The sequence below is a fragment of the Elephas maximus genome, chromosome 9 (assembly GCF_024166365.1).
Source record: "Elephas maximus indicus isolate mEleMax1 chromosome 9, mEleMax1 primary haplotype, whole genome shotgun sequence".
NCBI classification, from domain to species: Eukaryota; Metazoa; Chordata; class Mammalia; order Proboscidea; family Elephantidae; genus Elephas; species Elephas maximus.
The window spans coordinates 65,978,824-66,006,104 of record NC_064827.1 but is presented as its reverse complement, the minus strand read 5'-3'; the positions used below and the strand labels follow the sequence as shown (position 1 = coordinate 66,006,104).

Below are 27,281 nucleotides of genomic sequence, written 5' to 3'. Positions count from 1 at the left end.
GCAAACATTTTGAAGGCTCAGTAAGTATGGGTGCCTCATCAGACACTGCAGGGGAATGGTTGCAGAGCTGTGCCAGACTTAATTCCACTCAGAGTCTAGGTGCTGAGACAAGATCACGCAGTACAGTTACTAAAGTACTGGATTGAAACCAGCTGCTGTCAAGTCGATTCTGATTTATGGCGACCCCATGTGTGTGTCAGAGTTGAACTGCACACAGGGTTTCCAATGACTGTAATCTTTTGGAAGCAGATTGCCAGACCTTTCTTCTGAAACACCTCTGGGTAGATTCGAACTGCCAACTTTTTGGTTAGTAGCCAAGTGCTTAACTGTTTACGCCACCCAGGGACTCCAAGCATTGGATTAACTCATTGCCTTTGAGTCGATTCTGACTCACAGTAACAATATAGGAAATCCCACAGTGTTTCCAAGGGTGTAAATCTTAATGGAAGCAGACTGCCACATCTTTCCCCCATGGAGCAGCTGGTGGCTTCAAATGGCTGACCTTTCAGGTTAACAAACCAAGCGCTTAACCACTGTGTCAAAAGGGCTCCTCAACACTGGATTAACTCATTGCTGTAGAGTTGATTCTGACTTATAGCGACCCTATAGGCCAGAGTAGAGCTGCCCCATAGGGTTTCCAAGAAGCAGCTGGTGGATTTGAACTGCCGACCTCTTGGTTAGCAGCCATAGCTCTCCATAGCTCTTAACCACGGCACCACCAGGGCTTCCTGCACTGGATTAGTGGTCAGAAAATGCATGATCCAATTCCAATTCTGCCTCTTCAGGTAGGCACATTCCTCTTCTGAGCTTCGATTTCCCCTTTGGTAAAATGGAAATTTTCACTCCATCTCATCTTGCCCACTTCACTGAGCACTTGTGAAGATTAAGTACGAGAGGAGGAAGAGGTGTGAACATGCCTTGTAAATTGTAAAGGGCTTAACAAAAGAAGAGGGCTGTAGAAAGAGGAGTCAAAGGGTTAACGGCCACTGGTGTGGATGGCTGAGATGGTTAGGCTGAGGGACAGCTGGACAGAAACTCCAAGGTAGGGCAGAGATCCAGAAGCAATGATATTAATTAGGGAAGTTGCCTGGGGAGTGGGAGTCAGACAGCCGGAGAAAGGGCCAGGGAGGCCAAGACTGAGGAAGCCAACTGATAGGAAAATAAAATAAAGAGGAGTTGGAACATTAGAGTTAGTGGCAAGATCAGATCAGGTGAGAGCTGGGAGAATGCTTGATGAACTCCCTTTCTGTTAAGATCACATCCTCTGGCAGAGAGGTAAACTAAGTTGTACACAGTCTCAGCCAGTGTCCCTGACTCCCAGTGCAGGGTTCTTTGGCCTCATGTGGTTGCTCTTTCCAACTCAGTTAAAAGTTGATGCACGGGAAGCCCTGGCCCCTTGCTGCTCTGCTCTGGACATCTGCAGTTCTACAGTCGAGGGATGTGCAAGTGCCAGGAAGACCTAGGGAGGAGCTAATACTTTTAGGCCAGAGGACCGGGAGGGGGGAAGGTGAGCAAAAGGGGTGGTGCAGGAGGTTCCTGCATAATCGAGCCCTGTCACCCACAGCAGCCAACTTGATGATGCCCTTTCTATTGATTTTCCCACCTTCTTTGTTTCATTCTTTCCTTTCTCTCACTCTTGCGTCTTAAAATCACATCCCCAATAAACCACTTGCACCCAAGTCCTCTTCTTCGGTTCTGCTTTCCAGGGAACCCAAACTAAATAAACTTGGCAGTTTCAGTCCACCCAGAGGTGCCTCAGAAGAAAGGCCTGGCGAGCTACTTCTGAAAAATGAGCCATTGAAAACCCTATGGAACATAGTTCTACTCTAACAAATGATGTCGCCATGAGTCTAAATCAACTCAATGGCAGCTGGTTTTTACACATTGTGGTAGAAAAGCCATAGACTTTGGAACTGGATCAGCCTGGGTTCAAATCCTGACTTTGCTAATAATGTAGTTGCTGTGTGATCAGACAACTTGCCTCAACTCTCTCAGCCTCTGTTTTTTGGCACAGTGAAAACAATAAACCTAGTCCTGCCAAATTATATGCTTTTTCATCACATGTGTGGCCAGAGAAACTATCGGGGTCCACCCTCAACACGTATGGTTTCTTCTTTTTGCACAGAGAGGGAGCCGTTGAATGAAGCATTCAGCCCAGAGGAAGCCGGATGCTTTAGAGGAGCTGAGGACCTGATGAGAAGCACATTTTGTACAGTGGGATCTTTTCACTTTACAATAGTGTAACATTTGGGAATGTGATTTGAAAAAGAATGCCCTCTGTGAATGAGTGCCGCGAAGGCAGTGAACATACACTGTGGTCCTTGAAGAGTGATGGAGCTGGGAGGCCTTGGGTTTCCCTGATGTTCCTCTTCCTCCCCAGTCTGGTTCCCACGTCAGCTCCCCTCACACGTGTTAGCAATACCCACTCCAGCCAAATCCATTAGCATCATTTGTCCTCATGATGGTGGGGATAATGAGGCCTTTTATGGTCTAATTAATCCTGTTGTAGAAAGGGGCAAGCTAATTAGCCAAGTGCATATTAATGCTGAGGTTATTATTATTAAATCTGGGATTAATAATAAATTTCAGGACCTTTGGTGGGTCACTTGTAAAAGCAGCCATTGTAATTCTCTCTTGCTAAATTGTGGGTATCATAAGGGAAGGGGTTCTGCCTGCAGACCGAACAATGGAGCTAAAGGTTTGTCCTAGACGTCAGCAAGGAAGACACATGAGCTGCTCATTCTACAAGCCCCTCAAAGATGGAGATTGGGCTTTTGTGGCAGACAGCTCTAGGGCTGGGCCATACTCACTTGGCTCATGTCTCTTTCAGCCACTGCTGTGGTGGACAGTTATGTGTGCACAGACTCACCTTGTGCTCCCAGGGACCCATGTCAAGTGCACGCACATCTTTCCACTCTTCGCAAGATTGAGGGTGCTCCCTAGACCCACAGGCAAGCACAGGTAAAATGTGTAGGGAAATTAACACTCCTGGGGGAGGCTTCCAGCCAATGGTTGTGTTCCAGCTCCCCAGATTTCAAGATGGAAGGCATCTTGATCATTTCTTAGATGGTCCCTGCAGAATCGAGCCCCGTCACTCACAGCAGCACATTTGATGTACCTTTCTATTGACTATCCATTCTTCTCTTTTCCTCACTCCTGCTTCCTGGGATCAGCCCTGGCCAGTTACCATCGAGTTGATCTCAACTCATGGCAACACTATGTATGTCAGAGTAGAACTGTGTTCCATAGGGGTTTCAATGGCTGGTTTTTGAAAGTAGACCAGCAAGTCTTTCTTCCAAGGTGTCCTTGGATGGACTGAAACCTCCAACTTTTTGGTTAGCAGTTGAGCTCATTAACTGTTTGCACCACCCATGGACTCCTTCCTGGGATCACCTTCCAAATAAACCATATGTACCCAACTCTTCGTCTTAGTCTCTGCTTTGCAGTGAATCCAGCCTAAGTCATTCTTAATGTGTGTGTTCCCAGCCCTCAGCTCAGTGTTTGGTACACAGTTAATACATCCACTCACTGCACAAATATTTCTGGAGAACCTGCTGTGTTACAGGCTCCACAGTAAGGCAACGAAGTCCCTGCTTCATGGAGCTTACGGCAGAGGATACAGACAATACAGTAATTGATCAGTGTATGAGAGATAGTGATAAGTTTCATGAAGAGAAATAAAGTAGTTAAAGGAGATAGAAGGTGACAGATGATTCTACTTTAGATTGTGTAGCTGGAGAATACCTTTCTTTTTTTTCCCCTCTACTTTTTAAAAATACATTTCACTTATTTTTGGCAGCAATATACATAAGCAAACACTTATCCATTCAAGATTTCAATATGAACAGTTCAATAACATTGGCTACATACTTCACATCACATTGTGTCACCACTCTATCTCTATCCATATTGTCTCATCACCATTACCTTAGGCTCCCTGCCCCTTAGAGTTCTCATCTGTGCTTTAGATTAACTGTTGTCAGATTAACTCATATAGCTAATTCTTTATAAGAGTGCTTTGCTCAAGGCAAACAGTTTTTATTTATTGGGCTAAACTATCGTTTAGTTTAACGATCATTTCATGGGATAGTTTTGGCTCAAGGTGTACAGATTATTTCTGAGCATAATTTTCAGGGATTCCCTCAGTCTCAATGTATCCAGTAAGTCTTGTTTCCATATTAGTTTGAAGTTCTATTCTATGCTTTTCCTCCTTTTGATCAGGATCCATCTGTTGGGTACTGAATCAAAATGTTCAGTAACCAGGCACCATCTTCTTCTTCTGGTCTCATTGTAATGGAGGTAGTAGTTTATGACGTAATTAAACGTGCAGTCCATTTCCTTCCCTGATTCCTGGGTTTCCTTCTTCCTCTGCTGTTCCAAGTGAATAGAGACCAATCATTGTGTCTTGGGAGGTCGCTGGCAACGTTTTAAAACCCCACGCACTACTTACCAAACTAAGAGGTAGAACAGAAACTATGAAAACAAGGTTAGGCCAATTGACTGGATAGACCCAGGAAGCCATAACCCTAAACCTTGGAGAAGGCCTTTCTGAGGAGTGAGATGTAAGGAGGGATCTGGATATGGAGAGGGAATGAGCTGTACAAAGTTTCAGGGATGAGCCCTGCAGGAGTAGAGACCATAGGTGCATAGGCCCTGCGGTGGGAGCATGCCTCGTATGTTAGAGGGGTAAGAAAAATGCCAGGGTGGCCTGAGAGAGAGGCAGTGAGGTCAGGGAAGACGGGACCAGAGGAAGCAGGACCTTGAAGATACTCAGCTGAATTATTCTGTTGAATAGTAGGATCTTTGTATTCCCAGCCTTAGGTGGTGTTTTACGACAGGAAAGGCTCGGGTTTTGGAGCCTGACAGCTCTGGATCTGAATTCCAGCCTTGTTACTTTGATGGAGTGTGACCTTGGGCAACTTGCTTAAGATCTGTGAACATTTTTTTTCTTTTTTTCATTTATAAAATGGGAATCATAAAACATACCTCATAGGATTTGTACCTTGTAGGACTCCTGGTGGCCAGTAACAGAAAACAAATAGAAAGGAGCTTTGGTAGAAAAGGAAAAATACTCATGTACCTGAAATATCCAAGGGTAAATCTAGCTTCAGACACAACTGGGTCCAGGTCTTCAAATGATATCATCAGGACTTGGTCTGATTGGCCAGGCCTGGATCACATTTTTTTTTTTTTTTAAGCCTGATCATTGATCACATGCCCATTTCTGGAGCATAGAGGGATCTTAGCTCCACCTGAATCATAAAGACTAAGACTGGGGAAGTACTGGTTCCTCAATGGAAAACTGGGGTTCTGTTGGCAGAAGACAGTCCCTGGGTGGCGGAAATGGTTTGCACTCAACTACTAACCTAAAGGTTGTCAGTTCAAACATAACCAGCGGCACCGTGGAAGAAAGGCCTGGCGATCCACTTCAGTAAAGATTACAGCCAAGACAACCCTGTAAGGCAGCTCTACTCTGTCACATGGGTTCACCATGAGTTAGAATCAACTCCATGGCAACAGCTTTGGGTTTTGTTGGGTTTATTGGCAGAAGAAGAAATAGGTCCAGAGCAGGTCACAGCAACAGATGTCCACTGAGGTGGAAATTAGCTGGAAGTCCCTTAGCAAGATGTCTGGCACATGGGCGCTCTTGGTAGATATTTACTAGCTCACCATTGCCTTTTTTGGAGCTCTTACGTTTTTTGGCAGTGCCCTCTCTCCTGTACTGCGTGAGTCCTATGCACTCTGAAACGGATCGATCACTCAGGAGACAGCCTGGCACTTCTCAGCAGGAGTTCTAACGCCAGGTGCTGGCATTGGGCAGCTTTAGCCACTAAAGTTCAGTTCCGCAAAATTCAGTGCATAGCTGCCTAGCCAGCCCCGTGCTGGGTACCGATGACACAAAGGTGACACTTAAGGCAAAACACAGTTCCTGCCTAAAGTATCTCACAGTCTGGAGGCAAATGTGATTTAGTAGGGAAGGCAAGGTCTTTCAATTCCAAATGACCTTGTTCAGGCCTGTACTCTACCTTTCCTAGTGGATGCTGTTAAGCAATTTATTTAACCTCTCTTGAACCTGTTTCCTCATCTGTAAAAGCACAATAAACCTAATTCATTGGGTTGTATTGACTATTAATCAAGACATGGGTTGTTTTGAATATTTTATAAAGGCAGTTAACTAAAAGGATCTAGCTTTGCTCATGCACATAATAAGAGCCAAATAAACATTCCTCTTTCCTCTCTACTTGCTGCCTTCCCTTTTTTCTCCCCCTTCCCTCCCTTCCTTCCTTCCAAAATGATTTCATTTTGCAAAAAGCAGGAAGGTTCTAGAGAGTTAGGTATTGTGCAGTATATTTAAAAGCAACTGAATTTCACCACTAAAAATGTTGCCATCAGACAAATTCATGAGACTTAAAGAGGTGCAGTGGTTAAGAACGTGGTCACTAACCAAAAGGTCAGCAGTTTGAATCCACCAGCTGCTCCTTGGAAACACTATGGGACAGTTCTACTCTGTCCTGTAGAGTCACTGAGTCGGAATTGACTCAGCGGCAATAGGTTTTATGGAGATGATTAACATGCTTGACTGCTATCTAAAAGGTGGGAAGTTTGAGTCCACACAAAGGTACCTCAGAAGAAAGACCTGGCAATCTACTTCTGAAAAATCAGCCATTAAATCCTTATGAAGTATAGGGCTACTCTAACACACATGGGGTGACCATGAGTTTTTGTTTTTAAATAGGGTACCGTAGCGGGGTGGAGGAGCACTAACATTGGTAAACCACCCATGTATCAGCTATGCTATATATACCATCTCATTTATTCCTCACCAAATTCTCTCAAATGCGTGTTATCATCTAGTTTCCATATGAGGAAGCAGTCTCCAAGAGCTTAATTTTCCTGCCCTAGATACTAAAATGCATAAGTGGTGGAAACAGGCCTCCCCTACCCCTCAGCCCTGCTCTCTCTCCACTTCCTCATACCACCATTACAACAAAGGTGAGAATCATCACACGCTGGTTCTTTTCACCTAAGATATTATCGTTTTTTGGAAGAAACGAACCAACAGCAGCTGATAAATGTGAGTCCCTTCCTGGTTGCCTTTTTGGCACCGACAAGGTCTCCACAGGGATTTCTACCTTTGCCCAGTGAAGAAGAGGTGGGGGGTGGGTGGATGCAGAGCCCCGGTTTCTCCCCTCCCTGGCACCATGGCAAGGAGCATCTGCAGGTTAGAGAGGCCAGCCCCAGGATAGCCCCTAAATCCCCTTGGTGCTTCTTGAAAAGAGTGTGGAGTCCTGAGCTGGGGACCTTTCTCCCCACCTGGGCTAAATAACTCACTGCTTCTGCCCTTTCCATTTTGGAATTTCTTTGCTGCTTTTCTCCCAACCTGTTTTCAATTTGCTCTTGTGGCCGGCTTTGACTGTGACCTCAACTCAATCAGAAGCAAGAGGGTGAGGGGAGAAACAGAGCCAGAGGGGAAACAAGGAGACAGACGATTGAGGGAGCAATGAAAGGGGAGGGAGAAAGAATGGAGGCAGGGGGTGGGGCTTTTTAGAAAACTGCTCTGTGCTTTGTTGGGTTGGTTCTGAAGCTTCAGCAGAATTGTGATTAACCTTTTCTGTGGAACGGAATGAGCGCAAGTCTGAGTGGATAAAGAAATGTGTGGGGGTCTGGCCCAAGCCCACTCGGGTTACAGCCCCAGAAGAGCCGTAATGGGGAACAGGCACATTCCTGTACAGCGACTCTCAGCTCCCTATCTGTTTTCAAGGAAAGAAAAACAGGAAAAGAATGTTAGAGACTTGGACAGGCATGGGTGAGGCAGCCCAAGCGGCCTGGGTCCTAGGAGGGTCTGCCCTGTGGCCGTGACAACGACGAGGGAGGCGGGCACAGAAGCGTCCTAGGCAAGGGTGGCCCAGTGGAAGGTGCCTGGATTGAGAGGCAAGAGATCTGGATTTAATTCTGGACTCTGCTGCTGCGTAGCTGTGAAGTCTTAAATGAGTGTACAACTTCCCTGAGCCTCTGTGTTTCCATCAGGGAATGCGGCAGAAGTCTAGGACAAACTTTTTAGGCAATAAAAACCCATTGCCATAGAGTCGTTTCCGACTCATAGTGACCCTGTAGGACAGAGTAGAAATGCCCCCATGGGGTTTCCAAGGCTGTTATCTTTTCGAAAGCAGACTGCCACATCTTTCTCCTGTGGAGTAGCTGGTGGGTTCAAACCGTCCACCTTTTGACTAGCAGCTAAGCATTTAATCACTGTGCCACAGGGCTCCTTTTTTTTTTTTTTTTAAGCAATAGAACTTTGAAATCAAGGTTTATTTTGAACAGTTTTTTTTTTTAATTAAATTCAATGTTGGCTCTCAATATATTAAATGGATCAAACTGGAGTTGCCATGGTTGAAAGTTGGTGTGGATATGGGGCAGACAGGACCCCAGCATCTTCTTACCTCTGGAGTTCTGTATATTCTAATTTGCAAACCACGATTAGAATATATTACATACTGGAAGTCTACTGAACTCCTTATAATTCTCCTGGACTTTTTTATCTTTCTCAGAGATTCCAAGCTTAAGAAGATGGAAGGGTGTGACTGGCCAAGCATATAGTAAATGCCCAGTAAATATATATTACATTCATCTTGAATAACACACATTGCCATCGAGTGGATTCCGACTCAGGATTCCGACTCATAGTAACCCTATAGGATAAAGTAGAACTCCGCCATAGGGTTTCAAGGGAATGGCTGGTGGATTCGAACTGCCAGCCTTTTGATTAGCAGCTGTAGCTCTTAACTTCTGTGTCACCAGGGCTCCCATCTTGAATAAGGTGGCCAGAAATTGAGGAGCAAGGACTTCTGGGGCAACTTTGAAAGCTCCTCAGGTCTCATCAATTTTTATCTCGTTGGCTGGCTGTTATAAGTCTCAGTTATGAAAAGACCAAGTTTTTGTTCCAAATCTACCTCTTATCTCTGTGTAGCCAGGGACATGCCACTTTGCTTCTCTGGGCTTCAGTTTAGTCATCTGTGAAAGAAGCAGGTTGGATAAAAAATACTTATTAAGGGTCCTTAATTCTCTGTTATGATGGCAACACCAATAACAATCATGATAGCTAATATATTTGTTGAGCTCTTAGCTGTGCCAAGCATTGTGCTAATTGATTAGTATGCAATATCTCATTTGATGTTCACAACGGTACTGTAAATAAGATACTATTATTATCCCCATTTTATGTATGAGGAAACAGACAAAGAGAGCTTAAGAAATTTGCCGAAGGGAAGGTGTAAAGGAGCTATACCAGGATTTAAACCTAGGCAATGTAAATTCAGACCCCAAGCTCTTAGCCACTGCACTGTATTATTGCTCATTAAATTGTACAGCTGCCAAACATGGAGCCCGGAATGTTGTGGAACACAATGCATGTGTTGAATTGCACTGACCTGTTTTTGTGCATCCAGAAGCTCCCAGAGCTTTCTTAGTTCCCCTCTCCACTAGGTGAGGGATGACCAGTAAGTGGTCACCTTATGCACCTGTCTCCATCTAGATTGCATTTAAACCTTCTGAAATAGAGTGCCAAGAAAAGCAACCTTACAATTTACTTTATGGGTCTGCTCTTGTATTTAACAACCCTTCCTGTTGTCAGATTACAAGCTGTAGAAGGTCAGGGACCATTTCTTTTATTGGCTCATTCCCCAAGCTCATAGAACTAAGAAAGTGGCATGAATTCAACTGCAAATTGAGAAGAATTGAGAAAGCTTACTGTCCAACACTGTTATTTTAAAACTTTCTCTAGGAGGCAGCATAGTATAAAAGAAAAGTTTTGACTTTGGAGTTTGAAGGGCAGGGGTTCAAATCTCATTCTGTGCCTTCCTAGCCTTGTGAGTTTACCCTTAACTGTGCAACTGGGGTAATAACACTTCACTTATTTGCTTGCTGTGAGGATTGAATAGAAAGAAGAAAAAAGTGTGTGCTAAAAGTCAGTTCTCTTCCTTTTAACTTTTTCCATCGCAGGTCATTAGCATATGTAGTCCCAGATAGAATTAGGTACTAAGTACCCTTATAATGCCTTGAATATGACTAATTTTCTACTCTAATTTTGTCACTTAAGCTAAACCTATAAACCTTAGAACTGTATGCCCATCTTACTGACCTGACATATTTATAGAACTTTTACTTGTGGTCCAGATTATTCTGAAAATCATAAAAATATCTGGAAAGCTAAACCCATTTGAAAATGAATGACAGCCATCTTTTGGCTTCAAAACAGTTTATTAATACAGGCCATAAGCATATTCAATTCCCTCATGAAAAGCCAACTCTTTCAAGGGCTATCTTTAAACAAATTGAAAAGCAGACAGACACAGATCCAAGCTCAAAGAAAATACGAACAACCAGACTCGTAATTCTGAGAAACCAAGTATAACAAGGCTCTCACTTCATCCAATCAATAATCCCATGCCTTTTCCTCTCTTGTCTTCACTTTTCACCCTGCCTTATGTCGCTCTGCATTGGTACCTACCGGAAGGAGATAGTGTTAGTTTATGGTTGTACTAGGGGAGAAGCTGACGTAAGAGACTGAAAGGAGAAATAGGGGGTAACGAAATTTTTCCAGCAAAACCTCTGGTTCTAGAAAAATAACGTCTTTCTAGACTCTTAGCCTTTCTTTATGGACTCCTTACGGCTGCTAACCAAAAGGTTGGCAGTTCTAACCCGCCAGGCACTCCTTGGAAACTCTGTGGGGCAGTTCTACTCTGTCCTATAGGGTCGCTATGAGTCGGAATCAACTCAACGGCAGTGGGTTTGATTTTTTTTTTTTCCTTTTTAATCCATAAGTAATTATTAACCCCTTGTTACAGAAAGGAATACTGAAAGGTTAAGTGACTTGCAGTAAATGGTAGAAATGAAATTCAGTGTCAGGTCTGTCTGGCAATAGAATTGCATATTGACACGACGGCGATGGGTTTTTGGGTAACATTAGCTTGATTTAGACATTTGCTCTTGTATCTACATATCAGTTCTGTGAACTGTGTGTCTTCTTTGTAAAAAGTGAAAAACAAAAACCACTACCCATCGGATCTGCTCTATTGGACCATGGGGACAAATACATTACAGAGCAGTTATCCAGCTGAATTCCAGGGCCATCCAGGCAATTCAGTCAGACCAGTGATAGAGGATTGACTTGTGAGTGAAGAATGCACCTTTTCTTTGAAAGAAGAACAGGAAGTGCTATGTAGATTCTGACCATGCATTCCCTGGGAGAGAGCACCTTGTGGCTTCTCTGGGTCTCAGTCTCCTCAGACACTTGGCTGACATAACTGGGCCATGGTGGCTATGTTATGGTAGCCTGTCCTTAAAGCCAGGTAGAGAGGATACAGTTGAACAAACATTTTCCTCTTCTGTGTTACTGAAGGTATATGTGAGTAGAGGGTATGAGGGACTCCACACCAGGCGAGAAGGGGAACAAGGAAGCAACAGTTGGGAGGCCTCATAGTATTTTATACTGTGTGGTATAAAATATCCCACATGTCAGTTTTTCTCCTAAATCATCTGATTTTAGAATTGGAAGAGAACTTACAGGCCATTTAGTCTGGCTCATTTACTTTATTTTAAAGTAATTTTTATTGATTTTTTTCCCCTCGTTACCAAAGCAGTGTAGCTTATTGTAGATAATTTTAAAAATAGAGATAGGCAAAAATAAGGGAGAAAAAGTCACCGTTATCTTACTCTCCAGACAAAGCACTCTTAAGCATCTTCTATATTTTATTCTTTCTTTAAGTACAAATACATGTAAAATTTCTACCAAAATTTGGATTATTCTGTAATAATGTAATTTTTTTAACTTAAAACTATGTCATGAATATATTTTCATATGACTTCATATTCTTCCACAATATTATTTTTAATGGCTATAAAATATCCCATTGCATCATTGAATTATAATTGGTGTTGCTGTTTCTCTATTGTTGAACATTTAGTCATTTCTAAATTCTTGCTAATATAGATGGTATTGCTATATTTATCCTCATAACTTAATCTTTGTGCACATCTGTTTTTACATTATTTTTTCTTAAAACCATAATAGTGATTCTATCACCTCCACTTTACAGAAAGGAAAACTGAGGTGTAGACATGGGCATTTAGTTGTTTAAATCTATACAGCAAATTCTTACCAGAGCTAAGGCAAGAGCTCAAGATTCTAGATATTCTTTTTAATCTTCTTTGCTTTCTAGTCTTCTTTTCCTCTCTGTAGTGAACTATAGCTGCTTCCTCAAATTCAGCGGCAGCATTGACTTTTATAAACCATGGAGGTCAGGAATTGCAAGTTTGTGGCACTTGTTCTTCCACTTCCCCCCCAGTAACCATGACCTTCATCGATTATGAAATCATGGCGCTCTTTCTCCTTAGCTGGACTGGGTCTCCTTGTCTATCTCAATGTAACACTCTGAATCTAGTAAGAGTGCATGAGTGTCCATGTGACATGAAACTTATTTTATATCCTTAGCTGATTGAACTCCTTCATTATACAAAGAAGGAAAATGCAATTCCAAGAAAGAAGGGCCTTGCTCAAGGTTTAAGAAAAAATTGGTGGCAGTGCCAAAGCCAAAATGGTTACTCAGAAAGAAAGCACAATTCCCAATCCCCTTGCTGCCATTTCATGCATCTTGTATATACAATAATTTACCTTATTTGAGCTTTGCTACAATCTCATAAAGGTAGGTATTAGTATCCCTGCTTTACAGATGAGAAAACTGAGGCCTAAATGTAAGCAAAGGGTCATGGTGGCCTAGATGATAACTTGCATCATTTTCAGATCCTGTGCTTTTTCTGTCCACTAATCTTCCTGACAATGGTGTCCAGACATTTGATGGGTTCGGATGGCAACACGAATGTTTTTTCACTAAGCATGAGCTGGGGAGCTCATTTTTCTTTGTCTCCCTCTAGGAGAATTCCTGAGTTTTGCCGATGACTTACTCTCTGGCCTGGGCACATCTTGCGTAGCAGCTGGTCGAAGCCATGGAGAGGTCCCTGAAGTCAGTATCTACTCGGTCATCTTCAAGTGTCTGGAGCCTGACGGTCTCTACAAGTAAGACATGTTGGATGTGTGGGGAGCATGGAGCCAACAGGGCGATCATCAGCCTAGGAAGAAAGGCATGAGTAATTCTGTCCAGGCCAGCAAAGGTTTTGTTGGCCAACCTGCGTGTGCACCTTGAGATGCGAAGGTTTAGAACTGTCTACTGGCAAGTGTTAAAGGGCTAGGTAGCCCAGAGACTCAAAACCATTCCTCTTACTGATGAAGAATTTGCAGCCCAGAGAGGGCAAGTGGCTTGCTCAAGATCACAGAGCAAGTTACCAAGGAAGGCTGGGTATTCTTTTCTTTCTGCCTTGCTATCTCCTCTGAAAAAAATTAGATTTAGCATATCTGTAATATATATGGAAGCCCTGGTGGCGTAGTGGTTAAGTGCTAACCAAAAGGTCGGCAGTTTGAATCCACTAGACACTCCTTGGGAACTTTATGGGGCAGTTCTACTCTGTTCTATAGGGTCACTGTGAGTCGGAATTGACTCGATCGCAACGGGTTTGGTTTTTTTACAGGTAATATATATTCATTTTTTTTGTTGTTATTAATAGATGCAGCCAGTACCTTGGAAATAATGCCATCATCACTCCTCGTAGAGTGCATTGGAGTTATTCCCTCCAAGCTTCTCCAAGAAGAAGTCGCTCTGAGACTCATCTGTCTGTCTCAAAAGGGAAATGGGACTCATTTTTTTTTTTTGTTTCCCACCTTAATAAGTGGTGCTGCATCCCAGTACAGCCATCATAAGCTATAATATATAGCTCTACAGACAACTCTTTTCATGCACCCTAATTATGAAACCATAGGCCACCTCCCTTACCAATCTAAAAAGCTGCAGTCGTTAAGAAGTACCCTCATTCACCAATTATTCAACTCGTTCACTCATTCTTTCACTCACACACCCAAGTGATTTATTCAGGCAGTCATGAATCCATTCATCCAGGCACCACATTCATCCATATAGTTTTTCATCAGCTCTTATACTCAATCATTCAATCACATATGCATTCATCAATTCTTTCATTCATTCACATTTTTATTTATGTATTCACAACTCATTTAATAATTCAAGGGGCATTTTCTGAGGATTTCCTATGTCCCAATACTGTGCAAGGGACTGTGGGTATGAATGTGACTAAGACAGAGTGCCTATCCTCAGGTAACTTATAACCTAATGGTGTGGATTCAAATATGGCTTTGACATTTTTAGTTATGTGACCTTGAATAAATCAGCTTACCTCCATAAGTCTAGTTTTAACCTTTGTAAAATATGAATAATAAAATCTAGATTATAGAGTTGTATAAGAATTAAACAAGAAACATCTTAACACATTATCTCAAAGTAAGTGCTCAATAAATATTAATCCCTTACAATCTGCACATATCTCTTACTCCCAAAACATATTCCATCTCTTCTTTCCTTTCCTTATCTGAAGGATTATGTTTCTAAAGACTATGGTGCCTTTTTGAAGACTTGACATATTCAGGCTCACTGGTAACACCTACTGCAGTTATGCACCAAAATCACAAAGCTCACAATATGCTAGGAATTGGGCCTTCTGATCCCAACTCTGCCACTATCTCTGAGATCTTGGGACCCAAGTTTGATCTTCCACACGATAGCAAAGCAGTTGGAACAGTAAGAAGTGCTCTGTGAATGGAACCCCTGACCTACTGATCTCTTTCAGTGGAGTATCTGGGTAAACTTCACAGAGAAGGCAGTATGTGCTTTAGGGCATAAAGAGTAACTACAGTCGTCAAAAGGGTCCCTGGTGGCACAAATGGTTAAGTGCTAGGCTGCTAATGGAAAGGTTGGAGGTTCGAACCCATCTTTCTGCAGGAGAAAGACTTGGCGATCTGCTCCCATAAAGAGTACAGCCAAGAAAATCCTTTGGAGAAGTTCTACTATGTCACATGACGCCACTATGAGTTGGAATCAACTTGATGACTACCAACAACAACAACTCAGTCTTCATAGTGAGTGGTGGGATTGGGACCCAGACCACGAGAGAGTGACTCTACAGCCTCTTTATCACTAAACTCATCGGTGAAATACAAGTGTTCTGGTAGATGAAGGTCTGTAAGGTCTCCTTCAACTCTAAAAATCTATGTTTGTATGGAGAAAGTGGCATTGTTGAAAGATTTTCTGATAGCTGTCTGTCTTAGTCATCTATAACAGAAATACTGCAAGTAGTTGGCTTTAACAAAGAGAATTTTATTCTCTCACAATCTAGAAGGCTAGAAGTTCAAATTCAGGGTGCTAGCTCCAGGGGAAAGTGTTCTCCTTCTGTCAGCTCTAGGGGAAAGTCCTTGTCATCAATCTTTCCTGGTTGAGTTGCTTCCCAGCACAGGGACCCTGGGTCCAAAGGATACACTATTCTCCTGACTCTTGTTTCTTGGTGGTATGAAGTCCCCCTGTCTCTCTGATCAGTTCTCTCTTTTGTATCTCAAAAGAGGTTGACTTAAAACACAATCTAATCTTGTTGATTGTGTCCTGCCTCATTAACATAACTGCCGCTAATCCAACCTCATTAACATAGAAGTAGGATTTACAACACATAGGAAAATCACATCAGGTCACACAATGGTAGATAATCACACGATGCTGGAAATCACGGCCTAGCCAAGTTGACACACATTTTGGGAGGACACAATTCAATCCATAACACTCTCTGGTTCCTCTGTCCCTCATGTGTCACACAACATAAACTGGAGACAGAGAGACCTGGGTTGAAATCTCTGCCCTGACTGTTACCAATTGTGTGATGTTGAGCGAGTTTCTCAACCTTCAAGCCTCCAGTTCTTCCTCAGTGACAATGGGAATAATATGGCCTCTAGCTCGCTGGGACCCCAGGAGGCTTTGATGAGATAATGCACAAATGCTCCCCACTCAGTTGTGAGCTCCTAGGAGGAGCTGTTATCACTGTTGCTGTCCTTCTTGTAGTAAATATTAATTTTGAATGCCTCCGTCCCCACCCCTACTCCTATTCGCTGACCACTGGGAGAGATGGCATCTAGCAGAGAAGAACAGAGCCCTGGCAGGTGGCTCCTATCCACTGTCTCTGGGTGACATTGTGGGGACTTAGCTTTAGCTGGGCTGGAATCCTACAGGCCCATTATGTAGACAGCAGTGAAATGTTTTATGGAACCCCAAAAGCAATTACCACTGAGAGCTGACAAATCAACTGCCATCCTTTGAAAGTGATGAATACTTCCCCCACCCCTTCTTTTCCTCACTGCCTGACAACCACCCCCCTTCCCATCTCTTAAAATGGGGAACATCCTTTCATCCTCTGTCTTGGAAATGTGCTTGTCCCAAACTCTGAGCACTTCTTTCTTCTTCTTCTTTTTTTTTTTCTTTTTGAAATTGATTTTATTAATGGCCCTGGGACCTGAGCCACTCTGACCAGGAGCCAGGGTGTTGTTTGGAACAGTCTCTTATCCCACTGGCGGCTCTCCTCCCATGAAGTCTGACCCACTCAGTCTCAAGTTTTAAAGTAGTTCCAGTGTCAGTTCTTGGGGTTTCTCATTTTCTGCTTGCTCATTCCTTACCAAAATTTGTTTTCTTCCTCTTGGGCCAAAAGGGCTGTGTGTGGAAGTAGAAAGAGGGCAGGGTTTAGGGTCAGGTTGAGCTAAGTGTGAGTCCTGGTTCTGCCACATACTTATTCATAATTGGCCCTGGAGCAAATCACTTTTCACTGTTCTATACAATAGTTTCTTCTACCAGAAAAGGGGGATTAAATGAGAAATTCCACAAACAGGTTTTATCAAAAGGCTTGGCACCTAGGAAGTCTGCAGGAAAGGTTAGTTTAATTCTTCTTTTTCCCACTCCCCTCTCCCTGACTCAGTCTCTGAATATCAGTGTTTTTTTCTTCCTAGGATAATCCTGGAGGAATTGGTCCCTATGACATAGTTTGGGGTCTCACTAGCCCTGGAAAGTATGATCATTCAGGATCCTTGGAGGAAAAATGGGGTGAAAAGAGAGGATAAGTCCAGAGAAGAGGAGGCTCGGAAAGAGCCAAGTTTTAATTAAGCTCCATTGGATGCCAAACCCTGGTCCATGCTGTCAGAAGGTGTGATGAAAGGATTTAAGTGGACCTAAATGAAGGACCATTTTCTCAGCCAGGAAAATCTGGGTTCATATCCCACTACCACCGCCTCTGCCTCTGTGACCTTGGGTAAAGCATTCATATCCTCTCTCTCTTCCTTAGTTTCAGCATCTTTAAGACGGGGGTCCCATTAGTGCCACTCCAGCTTGAGAGGTCTGTGATTTCATAATTTTGCCATAGGATTTAATCGCTGTCTCTATCTCTTCTTTGCAATCTCCTGAGCTTCCACCCTACTAACTTTTCTGCTTCTCTCACTTTCATTTTGCCTTTCAGGGGACCCCTCTGCTTCTCTGTCTCTCTTTGTCTTTTATTCCTTCTCTAAGTATTCTCTTTGTGCCTTTTTGTCTTTGTCTCTCATTCTTCCTATCATTCCTTCTTTGCCTTTCTGAGCCGCCATTTGTCATTCTCTTAATTTCTCTTTCTGTGTGTGTATCTCCGTCTCTCCTATTTCTTATTTTACTTTAGTTTCACCCACCTTTCTCCCTGTCTGTCTGGCCCTTTTCCAGCCCCACCCTCTCTCCACCCCACCTAAGAAGGCAAATTGGTTTTGCAGCCCCTCCGTTCATGTAATTGTACACAGCACCACAGGGTGAGACCAATTGGAGGAGTGAAAGTCAAGGCTGATTTTCTGTCCTAAGCTCACCCTGGTGTAATAAAACAGAAACATCAGCACCTGGGCCCTGTTTAAATTGAATTTCCTTGTTTGCTTCATTTGTTTTGCTTTTGGACGAAAACAAACAAAGACCAGTAGAGGGAGAGGGTCCCCAGAAGGTATGACAGTGGGGCCAGCTCCTCCTCCCTTGGGCTGTTGGAGTCCGAGGGTGACCTTGAGCAGGAGTTGCCACTCAGGGTGGATGGGTCAGGCCAGGCTGGGCAGCCATGGTCTTGTGTCCCTGCCTGGCCAGTGGCCTAAACACCCTTCTTGTAACTGTTCCCCAATTTCCTATTACACAAGGAAGTTAACTTCTGTCTTGTCTTGACTTCCTTGCCTTTCTCTAATCATGGGACAGTTGCCAAAAAGTCATGAGCAAACATGCCAGCAGTTTCCAGGCCCAATTCCTGGGGTGGGGAGCTCGTTCTCACACATTCAGAGTCATGCCCCAGGCCTGTCTTCACCTCCCTGGCCTCAGCTCTATGAAGGGAATGCCAAGGGGGCCTGGGTAATGCAGGCATGCACCAACATCCAAGGAGGGACCAAATGCTTAACAGGGAGGCTCCTTCTTAGCAGAGGTGGGAGGGCTGGGGGTATATAAGGAAAACAAAGGTTCTGGAAAAGAGAGGATATTATGATACAAAGATCCTGAAGTCAGGAGTCAGACAGCAAGCCTGGTACTTATGCTCAGTATGACCTTAGGCTAGTCCCTCCCCCTCCTCTAGACTTGATGTTCTCATCTGTGTAATGAAAAGGTTAAACTCAGAGGTCTCTAAAACTTGCACACTGAGTTAGGGATGGAGATGCCAAACCAAGGTTCTAATTTTCAATGATTCCAGACCTTTCTGAATAATAGTAGTAGTAGTATTAGTAGTAATAATAATTTATTGAACATTCACTATGTGCCAGGAACCATGCTAAGGATATTACAAGTACTATCTCATCTAATTCTCCCCGTAACCCTATGGATATGGTACTGTATTTTATCATCTCCTTTTTCACAGATGAGAAAACTGAGCCTAAGTGAGGAAACATTTTGCCCAAGGTAACACGACAAGAAGGGATAGAACTGGGATCCATATCCAAGCAGATTCTAGCAATCCCCTCACCCCTCTACTAGCGCTGCCTATGTTCTTGCCCACCCAAGCACATGGAGTTGTCAGGATACCTAAATGAGGGTAGGTGGAAAAGGGCTTTCTAACTGCAAGCAGCACTGTTTGCAAAGGAAAGAGTGCTAGGTTTGAGGACCAGAAGATCCAGATTCCAGTCTAAGAATCCCAGGAGAGGTAGTTCATGCCTCATCATTCTCATCTGGAAAATGGTGATATTAATCATACTTCCCAGATTGTTTCAACAACTGCGAGTAGATGAGAAAATGCTTTGAAATCTGCGTTTGTCAAGGAGCAGTGAGTAAAAGAACGATTAGTTCCTTTAAATCCAACTTCCCCCAACGCACCCACCCATATACACATATTTTTCAATTAGGCCTTTGAAATCAGAGATGAGTTTTTACCCTAGCTCCAAAACCTATCCAATGTGTGATCTTGGGCAAGTTCTTCACCTCTCTTTCAGTTTTTTCTTCTGTAAAATGGAATCGTAATAGGACCTGTTTCATAGGGTTGTAAAGATTCAATGGATTGAAACATGTAAAGAGCTCAAGATAGCCTCTAGCTCCTTGTCAATGTTTACTAAATGGTGGGAGCAGTAGTAGTAATCACTGTTATTACTATTAGTTTAGTAATTACATACTTTTCCTAAGCCTGGGGCTGCCTTCTTGACACTATTATGCTCACAACATCTCAGTGGAAGAGCAAGCTAAACCTTCATCTCTGACAATGGCCCCTTTAATCATTACTTTCCAGGCACACTTGCCTAGAATGTGACAGTCGCTTTTTAAGGACTTTGCCTCTGTTCTTCCCTTTCCCTGGCATGTCCTTCCTCTGGTTCTTCCCATGATTTGTTTCTAGTCATCCTTCAGATTCATGATTTAATGTCACCTCATTAAAGAGGCCTTTCTTGACCACATTATCTGTGGTAGATCCCTCCTGCTACACACACAGACCCGTGAAACCCACTTTATTTTCTCTGCGGTACTTACTAAAGCTGTGAGGATTTAGTATCTACTTATCTGTTTGTTGTCTGCCTTCTCTCACTAGAATGTCAGCTGCATAAGAGCATGTTCTGTGTTTGTTTTGTTTATCCCTGGTGCCTAGAACAGTGCCTGACACCAATCAGAATCCAATAAATATTTCTTGAATAATTCTAACAAATTCCCAAGTCAATGTAGAAATTCTGGAGATACTAATTTCTCCCTTTCACACGTGTTCTAACCATCTAACTCGTTCTGTCACCAAATATTCAGGGGACACCCACTATGTGCCAGACTAGGTCTAGTACTGTATCTATCTATCCATCTATCAGTCTGTCTGTCTGCCTATTGTCTATCTATCTGTCTGTCTGTCTATCTGTCCATCTACCTACCTACCTACCATCTATCATCTAATTTTATCCTCAAAACAACCCTCTAAGACAGCTACTATTATCCTCATCTAACAGATGAAGCTACTAAGGGACAGAGATATTAGGTAACTTGACCAGGACCACAACTAAAGTGGAGAAGCCAAGATTCAAATCCAGATCATTTATTTCCAGAGCCTGAACTCATAATCATCACATTAGATTATGAGAAGAATTGGACGTGTGTAAGTGGTGATGAGGGTGGGGTGGAAGCTCTGGAAAGGGATTTTTGGTGCAAACACCCATCCCTAGATGAGTTGGAAACAATATGGAAAACAAATTCTCAGTTGTCACACCAAAAGCTGACTTGGCTATCACTGAACTCCAAAACTTCGTTCTCTTCCTTGAGTCCCTGCAGTGCCACACAGTTGAACACATACTCTATGTGAAGAGCCCCGCTCCTCCCTGGAGACATGCTTCCAGTGTCATTTTTGAAATGCCCCTGATCCCCAGCTCTCCTTTGCTCAGTTGTTTCCTAGAGTCTCCAGACTCAAGTGTGTTTCTGCAAACAAGTCCAGACTTCTGGTCCAAGGACACCATTCCAAAAGGCGAGGAGGCTTGAAGCCTTGATGGAGTGTTGCTGGGTCCCCCACTGGCCCCCCAGGACACCTCCCTCCCAAGCATAGCTTGGGCAGCACATCGCAGAAGCAGCCAGGGCCACCACCATAGTTACTATAATTATATATTAGATGAAATCCCAATGTTTCCTTTTATTTACATTCCTACCCTACCCTCTTCATTTCCTCTTCTTGTGCCAAGAATCAGCTCAGAATTTACTGGAAACAGTATGAAAGTCATCAGGAGCCCTCCAGGGATGGCATTCAAAAGTATTTGCCAGATGATAGGAGACCTCAAACATAGAAGGTGAGAAACCTAAGGACCATCATGCCTCTGGCCCTAAGGGGCAATATAGCCTTGGGCAGGTCGTTTCTACTTTGAAGCCCTATTTTCTCCATTAGAAGAAGGATTGAAGGGGCCATCTCACAGGGCCTTCTCATGAATCTGGAGCTGTGCATCTCAGGAGATGATGGAGACAAGGAGACTGACCCAAGCCGCTGGCAATTGGGCAGACAAGGATCTGAGTCCAGATGAAAGAACTGCATTCACGTAAGGCTAGATACTTCCTTTCGGCTTCAGTGACACAATCTGTTCAATGTGTCCCTTTAACCAAGTCTCTAACATGGCCTGGCCAACTTCAGAGGGGACTTTCAGCTCCTGTGAGAGCAGAGATGTACACAGATGAAGACTTCCATGCTGACCAGGGGCCTGGGCTGCAGCCTCGGGACCAATGCGTGCTAAGGCTGCGGCCCAAGGTTGATCCAGGACACGCCAGGGAAAGAAGCCAAGAGGGGGCCGACAGAGTTCCTGTCCTGCTCTCTCTGGCTTTTCCTTTTCACTGCATCTTTCTCATTCCCTTTTTTTTGTCTTGTCTCCCCTCCTTTAGCTCCCCCATCCTTCATGCCCTTTCTTTCTTTGCTTCCTTCCTTCCGTTCTTGTTTCCTTCCTGTTTTTTTCAACATCTCTCCTTTGCTTTCCTCTTTTGTCCATTTCTTTATTGTTTGTCTGATTCTTTTCTTCTTTTCCCTCTCCTCTCTCCTGTGTCTGTCTGCCACTGTCTTTTTGTGCCTGAGTTTACCTCTCTTGTACTCTCATTGTGTTTTTATCTCTATCTCTTTCTCCTTGTATCTCTCATTCTGTCTTGCTTGACCCCAGGATCTCCCTTCTTCCATTGTTCTGTGCATTTCCCCCCTCCCCACCCTGTCTCAGTACAAGGGTCTGTGCCTATTTTCTGGCTCTGGGGTGAGCCGCCAGTTGGGCGTGACCAAAGGCCCAGAGCTCAGCAGGGACCAGGGGTCTGCGATGTCCCCAAACTCAAGTGGAACATAAACTTTCTTTGCCTGTGGTGCCCTGTCCTATGGTCCAAGGAGTAGGGGCGAGGAGGGCAGCCTAGCGATTCAGTTCCGTCTAGCATCAGGTCACGCTGACCTCCCCAAAGTGCACAGTTGGGGCCCCAGAGAGGGAAAGAGCTGTTCTCAAGCCAGAAGCAAATACAGCAGTGTGTCCAAAGCCAAGAGAGATTTGTAGAGGAAAAATAACGCTGTTTTTCAGCCGACAGACAGTGAGGCTCCTAAAACCTGCTGAGGACTCTCAGGCAGGCTGTTTCTTTCCTCAAACTGCGTCAGGATTTCATCCAGGAATGGGAGGCAAGCCAGGGCTCCAGAGGGACAGGGTACAGACTGCTCGTGCGAACTCATGGAGGGTGGAGAGATGGAGCTGGGACTGCATTGGTGGGTTAAGCCTTGAAAGTCCAGTGGAGGAGCTGGATTTTATCCTGTAGGCAATAGAAGCCAGAAAAGGCTTTTGAGGAGGGACAGGGTGTATTTTTTTTTTTAATTGTACTTTAGATGAAGGTTTACAGAACAAACTAGTTTCTCATTAAACTGTTAGTACACATATTGTTTTATGACATTGGTTAACAACCCCCATTGCCAGCTTTTCGGTTCCCTCCTGCCTTCTAGTCCTTGCCCCTGGGCTGGTGTACCCCTTTAGTCTCATTTTGTTTTTCAGGCCTGCCCAATCTTTGACTGAAGGGTGAACCTCAGGAGTGACTTCATTACTGAGCTGAAAGGGTGTCCAGGGGCCATGCTGTCAGGGTTTCTCCAGTCTCTATCGGGCCAACAAATCTGGTCTCTCTTTTTGAGTTAGAATTTTGTTCTACATTTTTCTCCAGCTGTGTCTGGGACCCTATATTGTGATCCTTGTCAAAGCAGTCAGTGGTGGTAGCCAGGCACTTTCTAGTTGTGCTGCACTCAGTCTGGTGGAGGCCATGGTAGATGTGGTCCATTAGTCCTTTGGACTAATCTTTCCCTTGTACCTTTAGTTTTCTTCATTCTTCCTTGCTCCCAAAGGGGTGGGTCCAGTGGAGTATCCTAGATGGCCACTCACAGGCTTTTAAGAACCCAGATGCTACTCACCAAAGTAGAATGTAGAACATTTTCTTTATAAACTGTGTTATGCCAATTGAGCTAGATATTCCCTGAGACTATGGTCCCCACAGCCCTCAGCCCAGCCAGGGTGTATTTTAACCTGTGTTTTGTGGTGACAACTGTGACCACGTTGTGGAGAATAGGCTGAGTTGTGTTCGGAGGCAGAGAAGCCATTTGGTGTGGGTAATGGGGAAAAGTGGAGTCCTAACACATTTGCGGACACAATGAGTGGTGTCCTGAGTGGTACATGTGATGGGTCAAAGTACAGCAACATGGCCTCAGCTCGTTCTGGAAACATCTGGAAACAGCAATTCTAGAAGCATCCAGAAACACCTGTTTTCCTATTTTTCATAATTGACTGTAGAGCAAAGTGCTCAGGAAAAGGCCATGTCATGTGTTGGACGCTTATGATGTGCCTTACACTAAGCTAGGCTCTTGAGATGCAGAAGTAACTGAGCCAAATGTGGTCTCTGCCCTTGTGGAGCTCACAATGGTGGGAGTAGACAGAGAAGGGGTCAGGCAGTTATAGGAAACTTTACTCCATGCTCTGACAGGAGAGCCCAGGGCCTGTGGGAATACCAAGAAAGAGCCACTGACCCAGCCAGTGGATGCACTCCTCCAAAGTTTTCCTGAGAAAGGACAAGGAGAGGTAAAGAGTGTTACAGGCAGAACACAGATTGTGAGAAGCCTGGGAGACCAGAGAAAACACACTGCACAGAGAGAGTAGCTGTAGAGGATGAGGGGCAGTGAGAGCCTTGCCAGCCATGTTCGGGCTTGGAGAGGAGTCATGGGAAGGCTTCAATGGAGGGGACGGCCTGTGAGAGTTTTATGGCTGCAGAGAGGATCTGACTTGCAAGGGGAAGACCAAGTATCTGAATGATGCCCAGAGGAGAGGTAGCAGGTCACTGAAGGCTATAGAAATCATGTGCCTGAGGAACATTTGAATGACCTGGATGGTTTATTCAGGTTAAGAGGAGACACGGGAAAATGGACCCACTGTCTTCAGCCCTCTGTAGGCCTATACAGGGCCAGAGAGCGTAGATGTGTCTACCATGACCCCAGAGAACAGAACTGAGGGCAAAGCCTGGAAGGGTGGCAGATATTATCACCTCACTATCAGAAAGCATTCTAATAGCTGGCCCTCAAAGGGCTGGCAGTCTCAGGGGACAGTGGATGCCTCATGTGAGGGGCAGGGGAGCTGATGGAGATTGGAGAAATGTTCAGCTGTGCTTTGAAAGGGGAAGCTTGCAAGTGATGTCAGTGGGTCAAGATGGCCAGATACTGGATAATAGGGAGTAGTGGAGACTGTGGCAAACTACAAATGGAATGAAAGATACTCAGCTCCAGCTAATTGTTATCATGTGGGAATGCAGATCCAGTGCTGACAAATCTTCAAGCCAAAATCTAGGTGTTTAATTAGTAATCTTCTAATCAGTAAATGCAAACCCTGGTGGCATAGTGATTAAGTGCTATGGCTGCTAACCAAAAGGTCAGCAGTTGGAATCTCCCAGACACTCCCTGGAAATTCTATGGGGCAGTTCTGCTCTGTCCTATAGGGTTGCTATGAGTAGGAATCGACTCGACAGCAACAGGTTTGGTTTTGGTTTGGGTTTGGCAATCAATTTAAAATTGATCAAATAAACCAAATTTGTAAGTCAGAATTAACCTGAAGGTCGTTAATTTGGAATCTCTAACTTAGGCCACCACCACTCATCTGTAAGTTTGTCATACCGTGGCTTGTGTGTTGCTGGGATGCTGGAAGCTATGCCACTGATATTCAGATACAAGCAGGGTTACCCATGGTGGACAGGTTTCAGCAGAGCCTCCAGACTAAGACAGACTAGGAAGAAGAACCTGGCGATCGACTTCTAAAAAAATTGACCAGTGAAAGCCTTATGAATAGCAGTAGAACATTGTCTGATATAGTACTGGAACATGAGCCCCTCAGGTTGGAAGGCGCTCAAAAGATGACTGGGGAAGAGCTGCCTCCTCAAAGTATAGTCCACTGTAATGACATGGATGGAGTAAAGCTTTGAGGACATTCATTTGCTGATGTGACACAACTCAATGTGAGAAGAAACAGCTGCAAACATCCGTTCATAATCAGAAGGTGGAATATACGAAGTATGAATCTAGGATAATTGGAAGTCTTCAGATATGAGATGGAATGCATAAGGATCAATATCCTAGGCATTAGTGAGCTGAAATGGACTGATATGGGCCATTTGAATCAGACAGTCATATGGTTTACTATGCTGAGAATGAAAAATTGAAGAGGAATGGCATCACATTCATTGTCAAAAAGAACATTTCAAGATCAATCCTGAAGTCCAGTGCTGTCAGTGATAGGATAATATCCATAAGCCTATAAGGAAGACAAGTTAATACAACTATTATTCAAATTTATGCACCAGCCACTAATGCCAATGAAGAAGAAATTGAAGATTTTTACCAACTTCTTCAGTCTCTAATTAATCAAACATGCAGTCAGGATGCATTGATAATTACTGGTTATTGGAATTCAGTAGTTGGAACAAAGAGGAAGGACTGGTAGTTGAAAAAATATGGCCTTAGTGACAGAAACTACAGAGAGCACATAAAAGAATTTTGCAAGATCAACTACTTATTCATTGGAAATACCTTTTTTCACCAACATAAATGGCAGCTATACAAATGGACCTCCCCAGATGGAATACACAGGAATCAAATTGACTACATCTGTGGAAAGAGATGATGGAAGGGCTTAATATCATCAGTCAGAACAAGGCCAGGGTTGAATGTGGAACATACCATCAGTTGCTCATATGCAAGTTCATTATTGAAGCCGAAGAAAATGAAAACACTGTAGCCAAATACAACCTTGAGTATATCCTACCTGAATTTAGAGACCATCTTAAGAATAGATTTGATACACTGAACACTAATGACTCAATACCAGACAAGTTGTAGGATGACATTAAGGCCATCATACATGACAAAAGCAAAAAGTCATTAAAAAGACAGGGAAGAAAGAAAAGACCAAAATGGATGTCAGAAGAGACTCTGAAACTTCCTCTTGAACATAGAGCAACTAAAGCAAATGGAAGAAATGATGAAGTAAAACAGCTGAACAGAAGGTTTCAAAGGGCGGCTTGAGAAGACAAAAGATTATAATGAAATGTGCAAAGACCTGGAGTTACAAAGCCAAAAGGGAAGAACATATTTTCTCAAGCTGAAAGAACTGAAGAAAAAAAACAAGGCTCCAGTTGTGATACTGAAGAATTCTACGGTCAAAATATTGAACAACAAGGGACGCATCAAAAGAAGATGAAAGGAATATACAGAGTCACTGTAAAAACAACAACAACAAAAATGGTCGATGTTCAACCATCTCAGGATATGATCAAGAACAAATGGTACTGAAGGAATAGGTCCAAGCTGCTCTGAAGGCATTGGTGAAAAACAAGGCCCCAAGAATTGATGGAATACCAGTTGAGATGCAATGCTGGAAGCGCTCACTTGTCTATGCCAACAAATCTGGGAGACAGCTACCTGGCCAACTGACTGGAAGAGATCCGTATTTGTGCTCATTCCAAAGCAAGGTGATCCAACAGAATGCAGAAATTATTGAACAATATCATTAATATCACACATAAGTAAAATTTTGCTGAAGATCATTCAAAAGTGGTTGCAGCAGTACATCGACAGGGAACTGCCAGAAATTCAAGCTGGATTCAGAAGAGGACATGAAACGAGGGACATCATTGCTGATGTCAGATGGATCTTGGCTGAAAGCAGAGAATACCAGAAAGTTGTTTGCCTGCGTTTTATTGACTATGCAAAGGAATTCGATTGTGTGGATAGTAACAAAATGTGGATAACATTGTGAAGAATAGGGATTATAAAACACTTAATTGTGCTCAGGCAGAACCAGTGCATAGACCAAGAGCCAGTTATTCAAGCAGAACATGGGG

The 27,281-nt window shown here is 43.6% G+C and overlaps 1 protein-coding gene across 8 annotated transcripts in view; it reads left to right on the top strand.

Annotated features, from left to right (window-relative positions):
• Positions 1-27,281, top strand: part of ASTN2 (astrotactin 2) — a 1,062,617-nt gene that overhangs the window by 968,074 nt on the left and 67,262 nt on the right. For 7 of the 8 annotated variants that reach the window (XM_049897085.1, XM_049897083.1, XM_049897084.1 and 4 more), the window contains one exon: positions 12,931-13,072. In XM_049897085.1, coding sequence (XP_049753042.1) covers positions 12,931-13,072 — 142 coding nt within the window. Of the gene's footprint in view, positions 1-12,930; positions 13,073-13,617; positions 14,393-27,281 lie in introns of those variants that run through there. The other variant, XM_049897087.1, reaches the window with a different exon arrangement.